The 18054-nt window shown below is 42.8% G+C and overlaps 2 protein-coding genes across 3 annotated transcripts; both read right to left on the reverse strand.

The window, feature by feature from the left end:
* Positions 1–1087: 1087 nt before the first annotated feature.
* LOC144524440 (uncharacterized) lies at positions 1088–5424 on the reverse strand. The gene is made up of 3 exons (XM_078260707.1): positions 4388–5424; positions 1954–2056; positions 1088–1584 (listed from the first exon to the last, which is right to left on the reverse strand). Exons 1-3 carry the CDS (start codon positions 4625–4627, stop codon positions 1169–1171), a joined length of 759 nt encoding a protein of 252 aa, XP_078116833.1. The 5' UTR covers positions 4628–5424; the 3' UTR covers positions 1088–1168.
* Positions 5425–5620: 196 nt separating this feature from the next.
* rnf20 (ring finger protein 20, E3 ubiquitin protein ligase) lies at positions 5621–15413 on the reverse strand. Of its 2 annotated transcripts, none has more exons than XM_078260706.1 (22): positions 15314–15413; positions 14898–15078; positions 14696–14764; positions 14482–14580; positions 14244–14391; positions 13841–14026; positions 13581–13696; positions 13025–13171; positions 12836–12910; positions 12591–12710; positions 12109–12288; positions 11895–12030; positions 11616–11737; positions 11323–11440; positions 10851–11175; positions 9886–10003; positions 9591–9740; positions 9292–9504; positions 8759–8884; positions 8109–8249; positions 7437–7541; positions 5621–6415 (listed from the first exon to the last, which is right to left on the reverse strand). In XM_078260706.1, exons 2-22 carry the CDS (start codon positions 15066–15068, stop codon positions 6239–6241), a joined length of 3042 nt encoding a protein of 1013 aa, XP_078116832.1. In that variant the 5' UTR covers positions 15069–15078; positions 15314–15413; the 3' UTR covers positions 5621–6238. The 2 variants fall into 2 exon arrangements, with proteins under 2 accessions (XP_078116832.1, XP_078116831.1); XM_078260705.1 differs by having other exon boundaries at positions 11323–11479.
* Positions 15414–18054: the final 2641 nt, after the last annotated feature.

An 18054-nucleotide genomic window follows, 5' to 3' on the forward strand; every position in this document is an offset into this window, starting at 1 on the left:
TTTCTGTGATTTTATCAGTATTGTAACATGTAAAATATTAATCTTCGTAAACATCTTATCTTCTGTGTGGTCCTCTCATACTGGTATTTTATTTTTACAATAAGATTATCATCAAATAATTTTGTAAATGCATTTAGGTCTACAATCAGGTTATCATCACTCTCCATCTTTGGCTTTGTGATGATGCAGGGAGCTGGTAACACAGCGAGTTAGTTTCAATGTGGATTCATATCTGGCCCACTTGGCATTCCACCACAGCAGTGGTGTAAAAGGGAAGTGAGTTTTACTGCTTCAGGGTGATCGAGCAGGAATGACAATTCTGGCACTGAGGTCAGGTTGTTCTACTCGGCTGGAGTGGCAGTGGTAGTAAAGACCGGTGGTGTGAACCCGGAGGATTAAAAAAGCTTCCAGCTGACTGAGCAGCAGGGAACCAACCAGTAACAGGAGACTGTAAACAGGCTACAGGTCAGTCTGGGTTGAAGACACTAAGGTGGTTGTGGAAAGTCAAAACTGAGACATCAAAAATGAGATTGGCTGATTGATGCTGGATTATTTCAGTTTCTTGATAAATAATCTAAAAGGGAAGGATCTAAAATACCTTCCACCCACAGGTCCGTTGATCGGTCAACCACTTAGGTAAAGACGGAATTATCTCAACAACTATTGGATGGATTGCCATGACATTTGGTACAAATAAGTGGTGCCCAGAAAATGAATCCTAATGACTTTTTCCCCCTGATATTTTATCTAAGGCCACCACCGTGTAAAAATGTGTCCAATGCTTTTGTTTATGACCAAATACCTGCAAAACTAGCAACATTCCCATCAGCCTCAGCTGTACTTTGTATTTAGTGCTAACACACTAAATGTAAACTGGATAAACATTACCTGTTGCCTTGATTTTTATTTATATGCAACTGTGGAGCAGACAATATAGAAAGAGGACAATTTACGATCTGACTTGTGGAATTATCTGATCCTCTGTGCACACTGGCCTTTTACTGCCTTTATGATTACAGTTATTTATTATAGTACAGAATATTCCATGTGGTTTAATTATTTTTGGCTTTTTCTCAAACAAAGAGCATTTCTGATTAAAAATCCCAGAGATTACTTTATTTCCCATAATAGTTTGACACACATGCGAACCATCAATGTTACCGTTTTCTTAACCAACATTACCATCACCTTTGTCCATCTTAACTCCTTTTCCTGCACCCTCTCCGGTCACTATTCCCTTCCTCTTCTCTACTACCTTCACCCGGCCCTCCAAGCAGCTCAGTCGGTGCTCCACCGCACAAGTCTTTTCAGAGGAACAAGTGAGCAGAGTCAGCAGGACGCATCCCAGCACCAGGCCGCCCAGTCGAACCGCCGTGATGTCTGCAGTGGCATGCTTGTCAGTCACAATCAGTCCGAAAAGCCAGAGCGCCAAGACGGTTTTCACCACCCAGAACACCTGCCTCACCACGCCAATCAGCAGACGGAGAATGATTGTCAGCACCCAGTAGCCAATCAGGGCCACCAGACCCCACTGGGCAATGGCGGCCACACCCTCTGGAGTGAAGCGGGGCAACGTCAGTGCAACTGTGGAGGGAGGAAATCCAGTTTAGGCATATTTTCATCAGGAGTCTTTTACTCAGGATGAAACAGGAGTAAACAGTCACACATAAAAAAGGAGTGGCAGACACATTGCCTGAGGGAAAGGCAAGTCTGCATATTTTCACTTAAAACTTTCATTTCCGCAGGACCGCTCTTACTCCTGCAGACAATTTGCAGCAAGCTACAAATACAGGGAGGAAAAAGTAGAGAGTACAGTGTGTGTACACACACACACACACACACACACACACACACACACACACACACACACACACACACACACACACACACACACACACACACACACACACACACACACACACACACACACACACACACACACACACAACCCACCATCGAATCCTGTGACTCTGAGGATCTCGGTGACATAAACAGCGATGACGTTAAGGCCGCTTGCAGCTCCTTCAGCGAGGAACCGGATCACCATCTCAAAAAACTGTGGTGGTGTGGAGGGAGGGTGGAGACATGTCTTACTTTGTTATTATTCAAGAAAGGCAGCATTCTGATCATATTAATAATCATGCAGAGAGAGATCGTTTTACAGAAACACAGCCTACCTAGATGTATTCTCAGGGCTCCAATGCACAGGCAGATACAGTTTATTTAATTGTTCTGGTATATGTACCAGCAAGACTGATATTCACAACAGCTGATATTCAGTATAATATATAGTATTATACAAACTTGAGGATTACATTAATAGTAGGGCTGTGCAATTAATCAAATTTGGATCACAATTTCGATTCCCAACGATCACAAAAACAATGTAATCGCAAAAAGGAATTATTTTGCACATTACGTTTTGCAAGTGAACTCTTATTTTGGCTTTTGGTGTGAATGGGAAAAAAGTCCAACAGGAAAAGTATTGAGGGAAATTTCACAGTTCAAGGTGTTTTCACTGTTGATTTGTTTAACTGTTTCGGTGTTATAGTGCAATAAATGCAACATATTTCCAAAAGTCAATGAGTAATCGTGTTAAATAATCGTGATTTTAATATTGACCAAAATAATTGTGATTGTAGTTTCCTAATTAACTGAGAACTCTTATAGCCTGTAAGTGCTGCTGAGCTGCACCTTAAGTTAGAAGAAGTGTTGTATTGTTGACTTGGACAAACAGCTGTGCATGTGAGTGACAGTTGGAAGGTGACCCGCTCTATTCCTGTACAGTTCTGCTCACCACCCCCCAAAAACACACACGGTCAAGGGTAGCCCAGTAAGTTGGACAAGTATCTTATCTGCACCTGTTGCGCTACACACTGGCCCATACATGAGGACTGTTCAGTATGTCAGAGCCAGAGTCAAACATCTGTCACTCTATGTCTGTTTGTTTGACAACACACCTAATCATTTACTGCCCTGTTTGATATTATAAGCTCAATTTCCTTACCAAGGACATACTTGAATGTTTTAGTGAGGACTAATCAAAGCCCACGATTAATGCTAAAGGCAGGCTGCTGTAGCCAGAGACGTTTCAGAAGGCGTGATGCAGCCCATACAGGGATATAAAACGGCATATATAATTTTCCGCTCTTTTATTTTGAACAAAAAAGCTGAAAATGCAAAATTTAAGTGTCTTTCTGTGGGCTTTCAAACATACAATGCTATACTTCTTCCACTTGATGCAATCTCATATTAATGCTCCAAAGAGGATTAACTTTTGAAGACCGTGCAGAGCATGAACAAAGACTTACTTACAGGTGGATTAAAAAAACAAACTGAAGGCAAAAGTTATACAAAAGATCTGTACACTGTACTGGCAGCTCCCAATACATTTAACAGGGCAATGTTATTAGGCAATCTCTGAAACAGATCTTTATGTTGCTCTGTTACATAATTGGGAGCTGTCGGTCTGGAGTGCAGATCTTTTGTCTAACTTTGGCCTTGAGGATTCAATTTATCACTAAATTAGATTATTTATTCCATTTAAACTGGGTTTTCTCGCTGTAAAACAGAATCATATGAAACCAAATTCACATGGAATAAGGTTCTATTTCAGTTCAGGGACTTCAAAATCTTTATCTCATCCAAGGATAATGTACACACCCTGTATTTTGTATTCAGAGCTACCAAATGAGTAATGTTGAAGCCTATATATCAGCCTACTTATCAGCTTGCCAGCACTTACCACTACACTCTCACAAGAAGGACTATATTGTGGCCTCTCATGCAAGCACCACTGTACAGAAACGCACATAAAGCCACAGTTTCACTACAGTCATGCTCCTACTTTCTGCACTAACTATAGGGTGACATGAGCCAAAACAGAGCCACATGAGGGGACTCTGTTTAAGGGATCCTGTCAGGGCAGGCTAGACGGAGACACCCAGGAGGTTTCTTACCATGGCCACTGAATAGATGTTCTCCTGCCCAAGCAATGACTCAAGAAACAACACTGCACTCTGGGGAAAAGGGAGCCACAGCCAGGTGGAAGCATGGGAGGCAGAAAAGTGTGTGGGTATGGGTGAGGGGGGGATGCATGGATATAAGAAGACGTGAAAAGAGGGCAGAGAAGATCAGGGGAGAGATTAACAAGTTGAGGGGAATGGGGAGAGGAATTTGTGTGAAGAGTGAGGAAATGGATGGAGAGAGATGGCAGGGTTGGAGTTGAAAATTCGTGATTCCAGTTATTGATCAAGAAGAGAAAACAGTGAAGTTAGACCAAACACCCAGGAAAATAGGATATTAAAAATGAAGATAGAGATGACTTCCTGCTGGAAAGAAACAGTAGTGCTATGAACCAGTGGTGCACCTCCGCTCTGTAGCCTACCTCAGCAGCTGACCGGATCACACCGCTCCCCACCACTGACTCCGCGTACCGCTGGATCTCCTGGCAGGTTCCGATGATGAGAGTACGGAGAGTGACCGCCGGTGGGCTCTCCCCGGTCGGTTTGGCCTGCTCAGCTTCAGCCCAGCCCACCGAAAACGCCAGCACTAACACATAGGTGGTAAGGAAAACCCGAGCCATGGCAGATCCGCCGCGCCCAGAGCCAGACGCACAAAAAGTCATTGTAACGGATTTAAAAACAATAGAGGAAAAAATGTGCTAAAAATTCTGCAGCCCAGATCAGGTTGAGCAGCTCGTGTTCAATGACTGTAACTCAAAGACTTAAAAATGGCTTCTGTTGAGAGCAGTCATCGGGTTACGAGCGAGTTTTTTTTTTTTTTAAAAACACGAACGGTGCAGTTCACAATAGGCAGAAAAATGTTAAAAACCGCGCCAGCTTCTAAATGACCACACCAACTGAATTAAGTGTCCAATTTATGAATTAGATCAAATGTTTTTGTTAAAAAAAAAAAAAAAAACACACCGTAACGACTCAAAATGATCTGAAAATGTAATTTTAGACTTTGGCAGCGATGCAAATATCCAATTTAGGAGCGCTCAGCTCCGTCAAGGACACTCCAGGATTAAGAGTGGCTATATTTGGTTAGAAACAGTTAAAGGCTTAAGATCCAGCAGCGATCGAGATATTTGATCGTCAGATGGAACATAAAGTAATTAAAAAAAGATATAGTGCAGAAATGCCTTCTAAAGTTTTATTTATCGTAGTTTTGCGCGTAAAAGAAAACGGTAGAAACGTGTTGAGCTGACCACGAGTCTTAAAAGCTTCTTATTTCGGCGATGAGCTCTACACCAGTCAAGTTTGGTGCTCCTTTGTTTCTGAGCTTGCATCAATTACTCTGCCGAGATGGATTACGTTGCACAACCTTTAAAAAAAAAACAAAAAAACACACACACACTCCCTTGTCGCTGTCCCCGCATGACGCTCCCTTCCTTCCAGCGTATCTGACGACAGCTCCCAGTGTGCAAACACGTCTGAATTCTCAGGGAGAAAGAGGAAGAGGAGGGGTAGAGGAAGGCGCTGCACACGGATAAACAGAGATTTGCACACTGGGATTTGTGGTTTAATACTACAGGTCAAATATTAAGATTATTCACAGAATTTGAAAAATTGATCAAATAGATTTGGAAAAAATAGTGAACTGGAAGTAGAACTCGGACAGTTGAGATGTCATTTTAATAACTAACAGAACAGCAATTACACAGCATCGAGTCAGATTTGAGAGATTCCAGGACAGCAAGAATAAAAAAAAAGATAAGAAAAAAAAACACAATGACAGACAGAGACACACACACACACACACACACACACACAATTATATAAACAGCCACTACACTTTGTTTTCTCACTGTACTAATTTTTTTTCTTTGTATATTAGTTTGTGTAATTGCCTGTTCTCAAATGCGCGCGCGCACACACACACACACACACACACACACACACACACACACACACCTCGACATTCTCCCTGGACCAGTATCTGAACATACAGTAAAGTAGTGGATAGAAGCTGAATTAAGTCATCGTAAAAAAAAAAAAAAAAAAACTAAACAAAAATGAAAGCGTTCTGTTCAGAGCATCACTGCGGCCCTTTCAAAACTGGAATAATCTGGAGATAATCACACTGATGGTATCCTGTATACACGTACAGGAGCAGGGCAGGTACATGTTCAGAGGAGATCTGTGAGTGCAGTGTTCTTGCTCCCAGCACCATTTGTACTACTGCTTTTCTTTTGACCCTTTTCCTCGCAAGATTCTGTGGTAAAAACGCAGCTTTAGCCGATGTATATGCGATGGAAGTCGTTTGCTCCGAAGGCGGCGTTGCACTTGGGGCACTTCCTCTGGCGTGTGTCGTAGCGTGTCTTGACGCACTCGAAGCAGAAGACATGGAAGCACTTTGTGAGTACTGCATCCTTCACCCGAGAATTGCAGCACGGACACGTTAAGCGTGCCTGGGGGGGAGAGAGAGACAGAGGGAGGAAGAGAGGGGGAGGGAATGGTTTAAACAATAAACTAAGAAGTCATTTTTGTCCTGAGCTGAGTTTGTATTGAGTGGACACAAATATCTTCAAGCTCAACTGCATCACATGTTATGAAGGCTTATTATTACTGCGATGTGGCCACGACTGATTCTCAAGACCATGGAGAGTAACAGAGTTGACCCACAAATCTTGTAGTATAGCAGGTCACATTAGAGCATTTGGACCCCTCATGCTTACATCAAACCACTTACAAGTTTATAACCAAATCTGAAAAATTCTGAGCATGATCCATTTGGCTTTCTGTTTGAGCTATAGAGATCTAAATGGACATTGACCAGCCAAACTACTTGCAAAAGTCGGTTGTTCAATGTGCGGTGTTGAGTCTTTGCACAGTTGGTCTGAATTTTAAGTGTCCTTGTGTGTTCCTGTCAAAATAGTGTGATCACACTGACAGTTGGTCTCATTTGGGGGAAACTGGAGTGATAAAGATTACTCTGGCTCATTCAGTTAAACTGCTTACTTACAAGAGAAGCAGAGCCTCTAGAGTGCCACTTATCGATTTTCTTGCAGAGTTAAATACTGATACCACTCTAATTATGGTAAATATGAAGTCACAGGCAGCAACTGGTTACTTAGCTTAGCACAAAGGCCATAAACTGCTAGCCTTTCCCTGTCCAAATGTAACATAATCTGTGCAAAGACCAAAGTATAAAAACCCCATTTTACTGGGGGTTATGGACGGGACTATTTCTTGATTTGGGACCAGTAATTACCTTAAGTCTCAACTTCTTCTGATCTAACTCCCAGCAGGAAAGCGAATGAGTATGTGAGAATATGAGGGACACCTGACTTGGAAATAAATTGCTCTCGTCTCCAAAATGAAATGTACCAAAAGGAGTAAACGACCCCTGACCAGCGTCCATGATGCTTCAGTGACTGATTCTGCTGAACCGGCAGGTTTTCATATTTTTTTTGTATCACAGAAACTTACCTTATAGTCATTGATTTCTTCATTTAGGATATCATCTCCATTGCTGATTTTCTCAGCCGGTTTCTTGGCCTTCTCGATCTTTCCCCTTAGTTTGGAGATGTCCTCCTGAAACACAGTCAGAGTTAACAGCTGTTAAGTAAAATGAGTCTGTTTTGACAACAGACGTTATAAATGCAATACTGGAGAGTTAAGATGTTGGAGCTTCCCACCATCATGTGAATGCACAACATGAATCTGACATGGGTAAGCCTCACAGTGAAAATGTTTGGCATGTGGAACATTTTCACAATTTCAGTAGAGGACAACAAAATGGAAACGGGCAATAACTATTTAGCCTACATACAGCAAGGACACAAAGGGTTTCAATGCACAAATCTAATTTGTCCTTTCAAAACACTGAGTATTTTCTGTGTTAACTACAATTTGCATTTAAGATAATTATTTTGTCAATCTCATATCACATGTATCAAGGCTATGGAAAAAAGAACAGTTTTAAAACATTTAATAGAATAAAAAAGCCTTTATTGTCACTGTATTAATACAACAAAATTAGGAGCGCTACTCCTGATCAGTGCAAAGTGCTACATGTCTCGCCTTTTAAGTCCATGCACTATTTGACATTTGGCTTGAGTTTATGTGTGTGTACATGCTTGTTTGTGTGCATGTTGTTACCTGTGCTCGTCGTGCGTTAAAGGACTCCTTCTCCCTGGAGATGCTGTTCTCTATGACTTCCTCTCTGACCAGGTTCAGCCTCTGCTGAACCTGCTCCAGCTGAGTTCGCAAGTCCTCCGACTGCAACGCAGACTCCTGAGCCTGGAGGATGACAGGGAGATGTTGTAATTTTGCCTCAATGGGAATGTGATTTCTTCTCACACAACGATCCTTTATGTATAGTATCTGAATGTGCATATCTAAATGCCATTTCAGTTTTATTTCCTTGCTAGCAGCTCATAGTCTGGCTATCACCAGACCAAGCTCAATCTTTTAAGATCAAACATTAGTCTGGGGAGTCTGCTCTGCATTTTCTACTGCACAAGAGGCGTGATCAACGGGCATAGTTCAAATGACTCTGTACGCATTTGGATAGTCCTTCAACCAATCAGACCAACGATCCGGGTGACGTAGCAGCGATCACCCAGGTGATTGGTCCCTGCAGATTTGTAACGGAAGCAGGATAGAAAGATACAGGTTTCCAGCCTGAGCTGCAGGGTGAAATCAAATTGCCGGCAGATCGGGCTGGGTTTACCCAGTCTAAGCAGCTCAGCCTCTTTGGGATCATTTACCCTGCAGCTGTGGCTCTTCATTACTGAATGATGTGTTACCTTGCGTTTGTTCATGTCCAAAGCTTGTGTACGAAGTGCCAACTCTCTCTCAGCAGTGCTGATGGTGCCCTGTAGTAGGCGCTCCTTTTCCTCAAGCTTCCTCACCACCTGTAGCTGGGCATCCACCTGAAAAACATTTTTAAAGTGAAGGAAGGTTAAAAAAAACAACAATTTTATTAAAAAAATAACGATCAGAACTAGAAGACAGATGTGAAATGTTGGGGAAAAAGACATCAAACAAGAAATTGGGCATACAAGTAGAAGCCGACACAAAAAGGTAGTAGTGAGCACAGCTTGTACAGTATGTGCAACACATGTACATTTTTTTCCTACTTTATGTATTTATTGACAAGCTGTTTTATTGAAGAACAAAAATGGTTGGGCTTTTTTGGTGTTGAATGTAATCTGTAGTGCATTCAAAGAAAGTAAGAAGTGACTCCAGGTGGTTCCCACTGCATTTTAACTGTGTCTATGTCACAGCACCTGCGTGTACAAACCCATATTCTTGCAGATTGCACCATATGGTGGCTCACCTGAGTTTTTAAAGTGAGCAGTTGGTCGGCGAGCTCCTCCTTTTCCTCTTTTAGCAGCTTGTGGATCTGGTTGGACTTGATCCGCTCGCTCATCAGCTTGAAGTTGGCATCATCTTTTTCCCTGAGCTGCTGCATCAGGCGGATGTTCTGTTCCTGCATGTCCTCGAATGCCTGGCCCGTCACGTCCATCTCGCTCAGCAGCGCGTCCTCCTCCTGCAGAGCCAGCGGCGAGGCGACAGTGTTAGAGAGGGAAAGCAGGTTTCGTTTGTGCATAAAAACACAATGACCAGCTCACGCACCTGTTTGGCTATAGAGAGCTTCTTGTTGAGGATATCGATCTGCTCCTCCACAGAGCGGATCTTCCTCAGAGCCTCTTCGTCGGCCATTTTCTTGCCCTCCCTCCTCTCCCTCTCCTCCAGCTCCCTCAGCCTCTGCCGCAGCTCTTCTCCCTGGAATCGGCAAAGTTATTATGGGACTGCCACAATACAACACCTTTAATAATTACTTTGGAGCAAAACTATCCATAAATCACGTAAGAAATTGCAATGAATGGAATCGGGTCCGTAGCTTGAGTCTTCCACATATCAAAATCACCTCGGACTTGGACTTCTTCTCTGCAGCCATGAGCTGGACTTTGTCCCTCTGCTCCTTCGGTGCTGAGCGGTACATGTCCAGCAGCAGCTTCATCTCCCTCTGGGACTCCTGGGCTTTCCTGCACAGTCAAGGTAAGAGTCTTTAAACAAAACTATTACCATCATCCAGGGGAAGAAACCAATACTACTTCGGCACATCGTTTTTTTTCAAAAAGATCTTAAAATGAAAACGAGGGAGGAAATCATCGTCTTTTTCACCCATTTCTCAGCGGTAACATTTATTGTTTACCTGCCACGTATAATTGAGAAAAAAGTCTATTATTCCATGTGAGCCCCTGCTGCTGATTCACAGAATCATATGACTGGTGATTACATTCCCATGTCTTGTGGGGTTAGACGAACGATACGCATTTTTATTGGACGCTACAGCGTGATGCTGACACACAGAAACAAAAGCTTTACGAACACAAAACAACACACATTGGGGAAAAAACACAAGGGGTTGAAAATGAACACTGTTCCAACCATCCTCTTGTGAAACTGTGGTGCATGAAGTACATTATGATTTCTTTAAAAGCACATCAACATGGCACGCATTTTGCAAATATATTTTGTGTAAATCAAGTCTACCAAAATCAACTCAAAATTCAGGTCAAGTGGCAAAAATACGAGACAGAAAACGTCCTCACCTTATCACTAGCTAGGTGTGGGTGAGAGCGACATAACATCCATGATATCTTACAGTATATGTGACAATTTTTTTCAGCTTCTCTAATTTCCTTTCAACGTGCGTTATGTATGTGTTTTTGACTATCGATGCTCCAGCATGATTGAATGCTTGCCGATACATGGACAACAGTATCAGTAACGACTAGGCCGCACAGTTTTTCCTCATTTATTTGGTAGTTAAAAAAAATAAATAAGCCCCATCTAAAGTAAAAACCAACTCCCACACGTGCGACTTACTTGAGTTCCGCTCGGACGATCTTCAGCTGCTCCATCTCTTTCCTCTTTGACCCTCCGACCATAGACAGGCGCTCCCCGGCTGACTCCTCTGGTTGGTTGCTGCTCCCCGGCTTCTCCTTCTCTTCCTTTATCGCGCTGCCGCTCCCACCTCCCCGGGTCGGCCTCTCTCTCTCCCTTTCCTTCTCTTTCTCCCGCTCTCGGTCTTTCTCCTCTTTCTTTATAATGTCTTTTTCTTTCTTGTCCTCCTTATCTTTCTTCTCGTCTTTCTCCTCCTCTTTAACGGTGGCCTCAGGTTCTACTCCAGGCTCCGTTTTCACCGAGGCTCCTATAGAAAGATAATGAAACAACGTAAAGAAAAAAACGGTCAAACAGGACAGTCCTTACATGCCAATTATGCAAAAAAAAAAGAGAAGAGAAAAAGAGAAGCTATTTCATTTATTTACATTCAGTCGGTCAACTAGGTGTTAGTTACCAGTGCTGCTGGGTGTGGAGGAGCCGTTGTCAGGCTCTGTCTTGACCACAGGTTCCCCAGAGATGGCTGGGGTCGATGGAGAGGTTATCTCATCCTTCACGTCTATCTCTGTGCTCGACTGGGATTGGAGGATGGCGTTGCCCTTTGAAGCGCGGACCTCAAGAGGCAACAGATTAATGGGTTTTAGTCTAAAGTGCTGTTGTGCTTTACTTATCCTATCAGATGTAATACTACCTATACGTATTTATTTTGCCGGTAAGAGGCGACTGCACAAGTTTCTCTTTATGACCTACCTGGTTGAGCTCAGCTTGTGTCTCTCTCAGTCTAATCTTGTATTTCACCACCTCTCCCTTCATCTGCTGGTTGTGGGTTTGCAGCGTGCTGATCAGGTGACGCATCTCCCTGTTGATAGGACCTGAGAGAAAGGAAGAGTAAAACGGGGAAAAAAAAAAAAGAGAATACAAGCTAGGACTGTGAACCTAGTCAGTTTTTTCAGCGAGGCGCTACTGTGAATCTAAGTTCTACTGCATTTTCAGCACAATTCATGCACCTAATCCAATTCTGTTAGTTACCTGCTTGCTCGTTGGCAGCGAGAGTCTGTTCAAATTCGATGCGCAGCATCTCGTACTCCTTCCTGACCTGAGCCAGTGTGTCCTCCAGCTGAAACACTTCTGTACGAACCTTCCTCTGCAGAGCCACCTCATCATTCTGCACACAGAGGGGAAGAGAGTAAGAAAAGATCTCACGCACACGCGCACACACACACACACACACACGCAAACTTGCCTCCATGTGCTCCAGCTGTCGAAGCCTCGCCGTCCTGGTAGTGTTGAGACGAGCGCGTGTCTCATCTAATTGGGCCTTGAGGATCAGAGACTCGTTGTAGAGCACAGAAAACTGTGACTGCAGGCAGCGATACTCAGAAGTCTCCCTTACCACGCCTTCCGCTCGACTCAGCAGCTCCGTCTGAGGGAAAGAGAGAGAAAGGAGGAAAGAAAGAATGGCAGAGATAACAGCCAAAGAGAAAACAATATTTAATACAATGAAGTAATGAATGACTAGCTTTTTAGTTACTTTTTTTTTTAAGTGTAAGGAGAACATTTACACAGAGGCGGTATTTCTTTTTCCCAGGGATAATCTTTGACCCATGTCTTCTTTTTTTAATACTCATCATAGCAGTAAATAAAAGTTAGAAACGTGCCACCATAATTCATAGAATACTGTAATCCATTAATTGGTAATTTCGTGTGTGAGAAACACAAGTCCACCTTCATGTTGTTGTTTTCCTGGTGCACACTCTGCAGGTCCTGCTGGAGCTTCTGCAGCTCAACCAGGCGGTTGTCTGCCAGCTCCGTGTTCTCCTCCATATCGCTGTTCATTTCTTCAAACTTGACAGGCGAGGAGAGGGAAAATGTCAACAAGTATGAAAAGCAAGGCGTGGAAAGAAAAACTGCAACATTAAGAACCTCACACCTTGATCTTAATTAACAAAGTTGTGAAATCCAATTCCTACCTTTCTCTTGTTAATAGTGATGGTCCCACAAACGCTGCTGGCCTCTCCACACACCTTATAGCCTTTGCTGTTCACCTGGGATGCATTACAAAGAGTGTTATAACATACCTCAAAATAATATAAACGTTTGCACAACACTGTCATGGACAGATCCTGAGACACACAGACAGAGAGCGAACACATCCTCACCCTCTCCAGTATCTCAGTCAGGTGTGCATTTAGTCGGTTCTCTCGGCGGCGGATCTTCTCCATGTCCCACTGGAGCTCCTCGATCAGAACCTGCAGCTCGCTGACACGCTGGTCTGCTTTGTTAGCTGCACGACCCAGGGGCCGAGACTGGACAAGACAGGAACACACAGGAAGACATTGACACCACACACACACAAGAGCTAATAGAAGCATAATCCTTCCTGAGATATCACTCTGCAGCAAAGCAGCTGTTCCTACTAGGATGATGGTTAACAGAAAAAACTGATAAAACAACATACTTGATAACTTGCTTCACACAAAGTCATAATGAGTTTGAAAGAGTGTAATAGTAATATTTTACTAAAAACAATTTCGTGCCTAAATTGTAAACAGCCTCCAATGTAGTAGCAAAGGCTTAAAGACTAGGTTTATAACAGAGTGCAGCAGTCCCAGAATTTTTTTTAGGAATTACACTTCACACGGATTTTTATAACTGTTACCGTTGGCTTCCCCTGGGGGGTGCAACAGTAAATAGGGAACGGCATATGATTTGTACCTCGCTCGTCATGTGAATGTGCTTCTGCTTAAGGTCCTCAGTCAGCTGTTGCAGCCGCTTGTTTTCGCTGGTCAGGAGGGAATTCAGTTTGAAAGCCGCCTGCCATAGACTGCCCTCTGAAAAGATCACATTTCACGGGTTCAAATACATAAACTGACTTGATGAATTCCTCCCGAATAAATATAATCCTCCGCCGTACTCCATTACTGCAATTTCATCACGTCTTCCTCCACCTGAAACCTTCCCGCCTTTCATCTCACCTGCTCCAGGGTCCAGCTCTGCCTTCAGTTGGTCCACGGTCCTCTTCAGACACTCGTAGATCTCCACCACGTGACTGGCCTGCTTCAGGCTGGACTCCACCCTCTCCTGAAGCTCAGCCTCCATCTCCTCACTGCTGCTGCTCGCCAGCGTTGCCAGGAAAGAGTTGTTTGTCTCTCCCTGATTGCCTGAGTGACAACAGCAGGAAAGAGGGTTTTGGCTATGATGTCTGGTTTGTTAATCAACATTCAAACACCAATGGCGGCCAACACGCGAGGCACAGGCCTGCCCATCGGGAGCAACTTAGGGTTCAGTGTCTCGTCAAAGACACTTCAACGTGCTGACAGGAGAAGCCGGGGACTGGCTTATTTCAAAGACATGATCCTGTGTCACCTCCGTCTTTACCTCTATCCTTGGCCCGCTCCTGGTTGGAGTCGCCATCAGGTTCTGGAGTTTCCGGCTTCAGGCTCCGTCCCTCCCCAGCCAGAGATTTCTCAGGTTCGCTGCTTGCTTGATCATAACGCCTGATGGTCAGTTTAACGTTTTCATCAAACTAAAGGGGAGAAAAGGGAATCACATTTAGACTCTTTGATCTTTATAGGAGAGGAGACTTGTTTTTGCTTCCTTCTCTAATCTCGTTTACCTGGTTCCAGTATCTGTTGAGAATCAGCAGACTGGCATCATCAGTGGCCTGCCGCGTCTCTAGTCTCTCAATTCGCTCTCGCAATTCATCCTCAATCACCTGCAAACCAACAAGGCTAGAGATGAATCTCTCTCCAAAAAGAGAGTGCGTCAGTGCAGCTTCCTGTGTGTGTGTGTGTAAAGAGTTATAAACATATATTGGAGGATTAATTTACCTGTCTCTGATCAAGAGATTCTCCTAACTTTCGGTTCTTAGCCTGGAGAGCTTTGATGTCTTGCTCTTCCTGCAAAAAGTGTTGATTCAAACATGAGTACAAAAAGAAGCAGCAGCCATACAAACACACACGCTTTACACTTCTGAGATGAAGCTTGTGAATACATATATAAGCCGTAGTGGATAATAAAAAGGGGCCTCACGGAGTTGGACACTCCTCCCAGTTTGATGACTGTCTCCACCGCGGTACTCCCCCCAGCAGCGGCGCTGACACCGGCAGCTCCGTCCTCTCCTTCCCTCTCCCTCCGCTTCTCAGGGGGGGCACCGGAGGACGAGGGACCGCTGGGGTCGGCAGGACGCTTCAGTCCCGACATCCTCAGACTCCTGAAACAAAAGGGAGGAAAAAGCAGAAAGTGACTGATAAAGAAGGTGGACTGTTAGATTCAGACGGTTCAACTGGATCAACGGCAAAGCTACGCTACATGTAGCTAGCTAACGTTAAAGTGGTCGAAGATGAGTACCTAATTTTTACTAATGTTTATCTAAATTCTGACACAACATAGCAATGCATTTACTTTGTAATAGTATCAATATCAATCACGCCTAACGAAAGTCTTACCGCTTTTAATGTTACGAGTTGTATGTTATTGACTAAATCTGTATGTGGCTGTTGATGTTGCGGCTCCCTGCCTCTCGGAAACGGAAGTGTAGGCGCTCTTAGTGGGACAACCTTGAGCTGACACAGCGCCGCCTGCCGTCAGGGAGGGAACCAGACTCTGATCAACACTTGTGCAGTTAGGGCGCCCCCTGGCTAAACACTTGGTGTTGGGCCCCTGTTGTCTCCAAGTTCCCATCAAGATAAGATGCATATAGCCTATTTAGCCTACAAGACTGACTCATCATTTACTAACTCACTCATGTGCAATATCAAGGTTTACTTATCTGTGCAATTTCATTATCAATATGTTATCTGTGAATATTGTGTATTCAACATTTCAGTCTGTTGACTTAGTATATTTTGCCTATACTGTTTTTTTTTACTATCATGTTTACATATTTATTACATCTTGCATGTCTTACTGATGCCTCGTGTTTTGCACTATCCCCTTTGCTGCTGCAACTGCAAATTTCCTTTTTGTGGGACTAATAAAGGATTATCTTATCTTATCTTATTTTAGATGACAGATTCATTATATGTAGCACAGCCAAGGTTTCCTGCTCAGTTGGTTTGTGGTGATTTTATGAAACAATTTTAATTTAGCAGAATGCACAATGTGAGCACAATATACTGTACATTACATTGGTTAAGGTGTTGGGACTAGATTTTGACACAGGGTTCTTCTAGTATAGAGTGCAGTTTAATGGGTCAATATCGCTGTAGAGTGCCTTTTTTTCTGTCCTGGACACAAATAAGTCATTTATCATGATAACTTGACTAAGATAACATGATTAAAATGACTATGAAATAGTTTGTTATCTTAGGTTATGTTTATATTAATAAATAAAGCATTACTTGGTTCTTAAGATACATTTTCTAGATTTTGTTTTGTTTTGGATGCATGCTACTTTGCTATGTCCAATGCACTGCTCATAACATTTCAACAAGAGTAAAATATGTTCAAATCATAATTTTTTAATTTTTGTTTTCATATTAATATTTTGTGAAATAAGAGATTACTCAATTTGAGTGCATTGATAATTTTGTAATAAAAACAATATTTTTTTTATTGAATAAAAAAAGACCATGTCTATGTGTCCACCCTGTCGTATTGTGGAATTCGCCCCTTTAAGAAAAAGCCATTTGTAACATCAGAAGAACCATTTTTTTGTCTATTCAGTGGCGGGAAATTCAACTGCTGAGGTGAGTGAGTCATTGATTTTCCAAATGACACATTTTCTTTGTATGAGTTTGCTTACTTGTTTTCCCAAAGCTTAACATGTCCACCCTATTGGCATAAACTATGCTGGAAGTGATAAGAATACAGTGTTTTCAATATAGCCTATGCAAATTATCTTTAACAAAATACTAGCTTGTTAGCTAGTTACAGTTTGTTGTAAGCTAACGTTAACATGCTAACTGAAGCTCAAAATGTCCACCTTGTCAGCCACTTAGACTGATAGGGTGGACATGTAGCTACACAAAATTCTGAGCCCTGTAGAAAGGCATTTTCTATGGGCCCCTCTCTGCATCCACAGCTATTCATTCTAGCATCTTTTTGGGCCCTCCTCATATGAGGGCCCTGGGTACTCAGTCCCCTTTTTCCCCCCAGTCCGACGCCCCTGCATACACATGATAGGGTGGCCATAGCTAATTCATTTGTAGTTAATATTGCAATATATAGAAATATAATAAGTGGTTCTCAAATGGGGGTATGCGTACCCACCTTGGAATATGGCAGGGGGGTACGTGAGATTTTTAATAAATGTTAAAACATTTTTAATGTAAAACATTAGGCTACATAGTGAACTTTAAGGTTAAAACTGTTACGTATAGTGCCGCTTTCATTTAATAAATCAGACACTGATGGTACAGCACTGATCCTCAAAAAATACAGTGGCTTATATTCAGGGGGTAGCCTACTTGGCTGAAAAAATATTAAGGGGGAATATTATTAACTAGATCCCAAACATTGAACTCAGAAAAGCAAGCAAGCAAAAATATATTAATATCTCAATAGGGAAATTCAATTTTTACACCCGTATGTTACACATATACCTGAAATACACTCACATGCACACACAGGAATGATCGACATGCATAAGATAAGATAAGAAGCCTTTATTGTTATACTATTAATGACACGACATTGCAATAATAATATAATATTGCACAGATCAGTAAAAATGAATGAAAGAACAATAATAAAATGCAATAAAATGTGCAAAATAGGGTGCAGAGTCATTTCGTGTGTAAATGTAGAGTCTGGATGGTTTTAGGAAAGAAAGTGATCATTCGTCTGGTGGTTGGTGTTCTGATGGACCGTAGCGTCTCCCTGACGCCAGGAGATCAAACAGGTGGTGTCCAGGGTGAGAACAGAGACGGGAGAGGTGTCAGAGTGCAGGGGCTGCCACAAAGTCTACGCTCCAAACAGTTGGGAGTTCTATGCCTTGCTCAAGGGCACCTCGGCGGAGCCCGGGAGGAGAACTGGCCCCTCTCCAGAAAACATTCCTCTGCTGCTCAACGTTTTTAGTTCATATACTTGTGGGAGCAAGCAAATGTGTCTGGACAACATTTTGCTCTTTCCCGACTCTCTTTTTCCCTTAGCCAGTTCTTATGTAAAAAGATAACATGGACAGAGGCTGAACTCTGATCAGCACTATTAAAGAGTACATTGCACAGGGTGCACAGTCCAGATTGTG

The sequence above is a fragment of the Sander vitreus genome, chromosome 10, assembly GCF_031162955.1.
Source record: "Sander vitreus isolate 19-12246 chromosome 10, sanVit1, whole genome shotgun sequence".
NCBI lineage: Eukaryota > Metazoa > Chordata > Actinopteri > Perciformes > Percidae > Sander > Sander vitreus.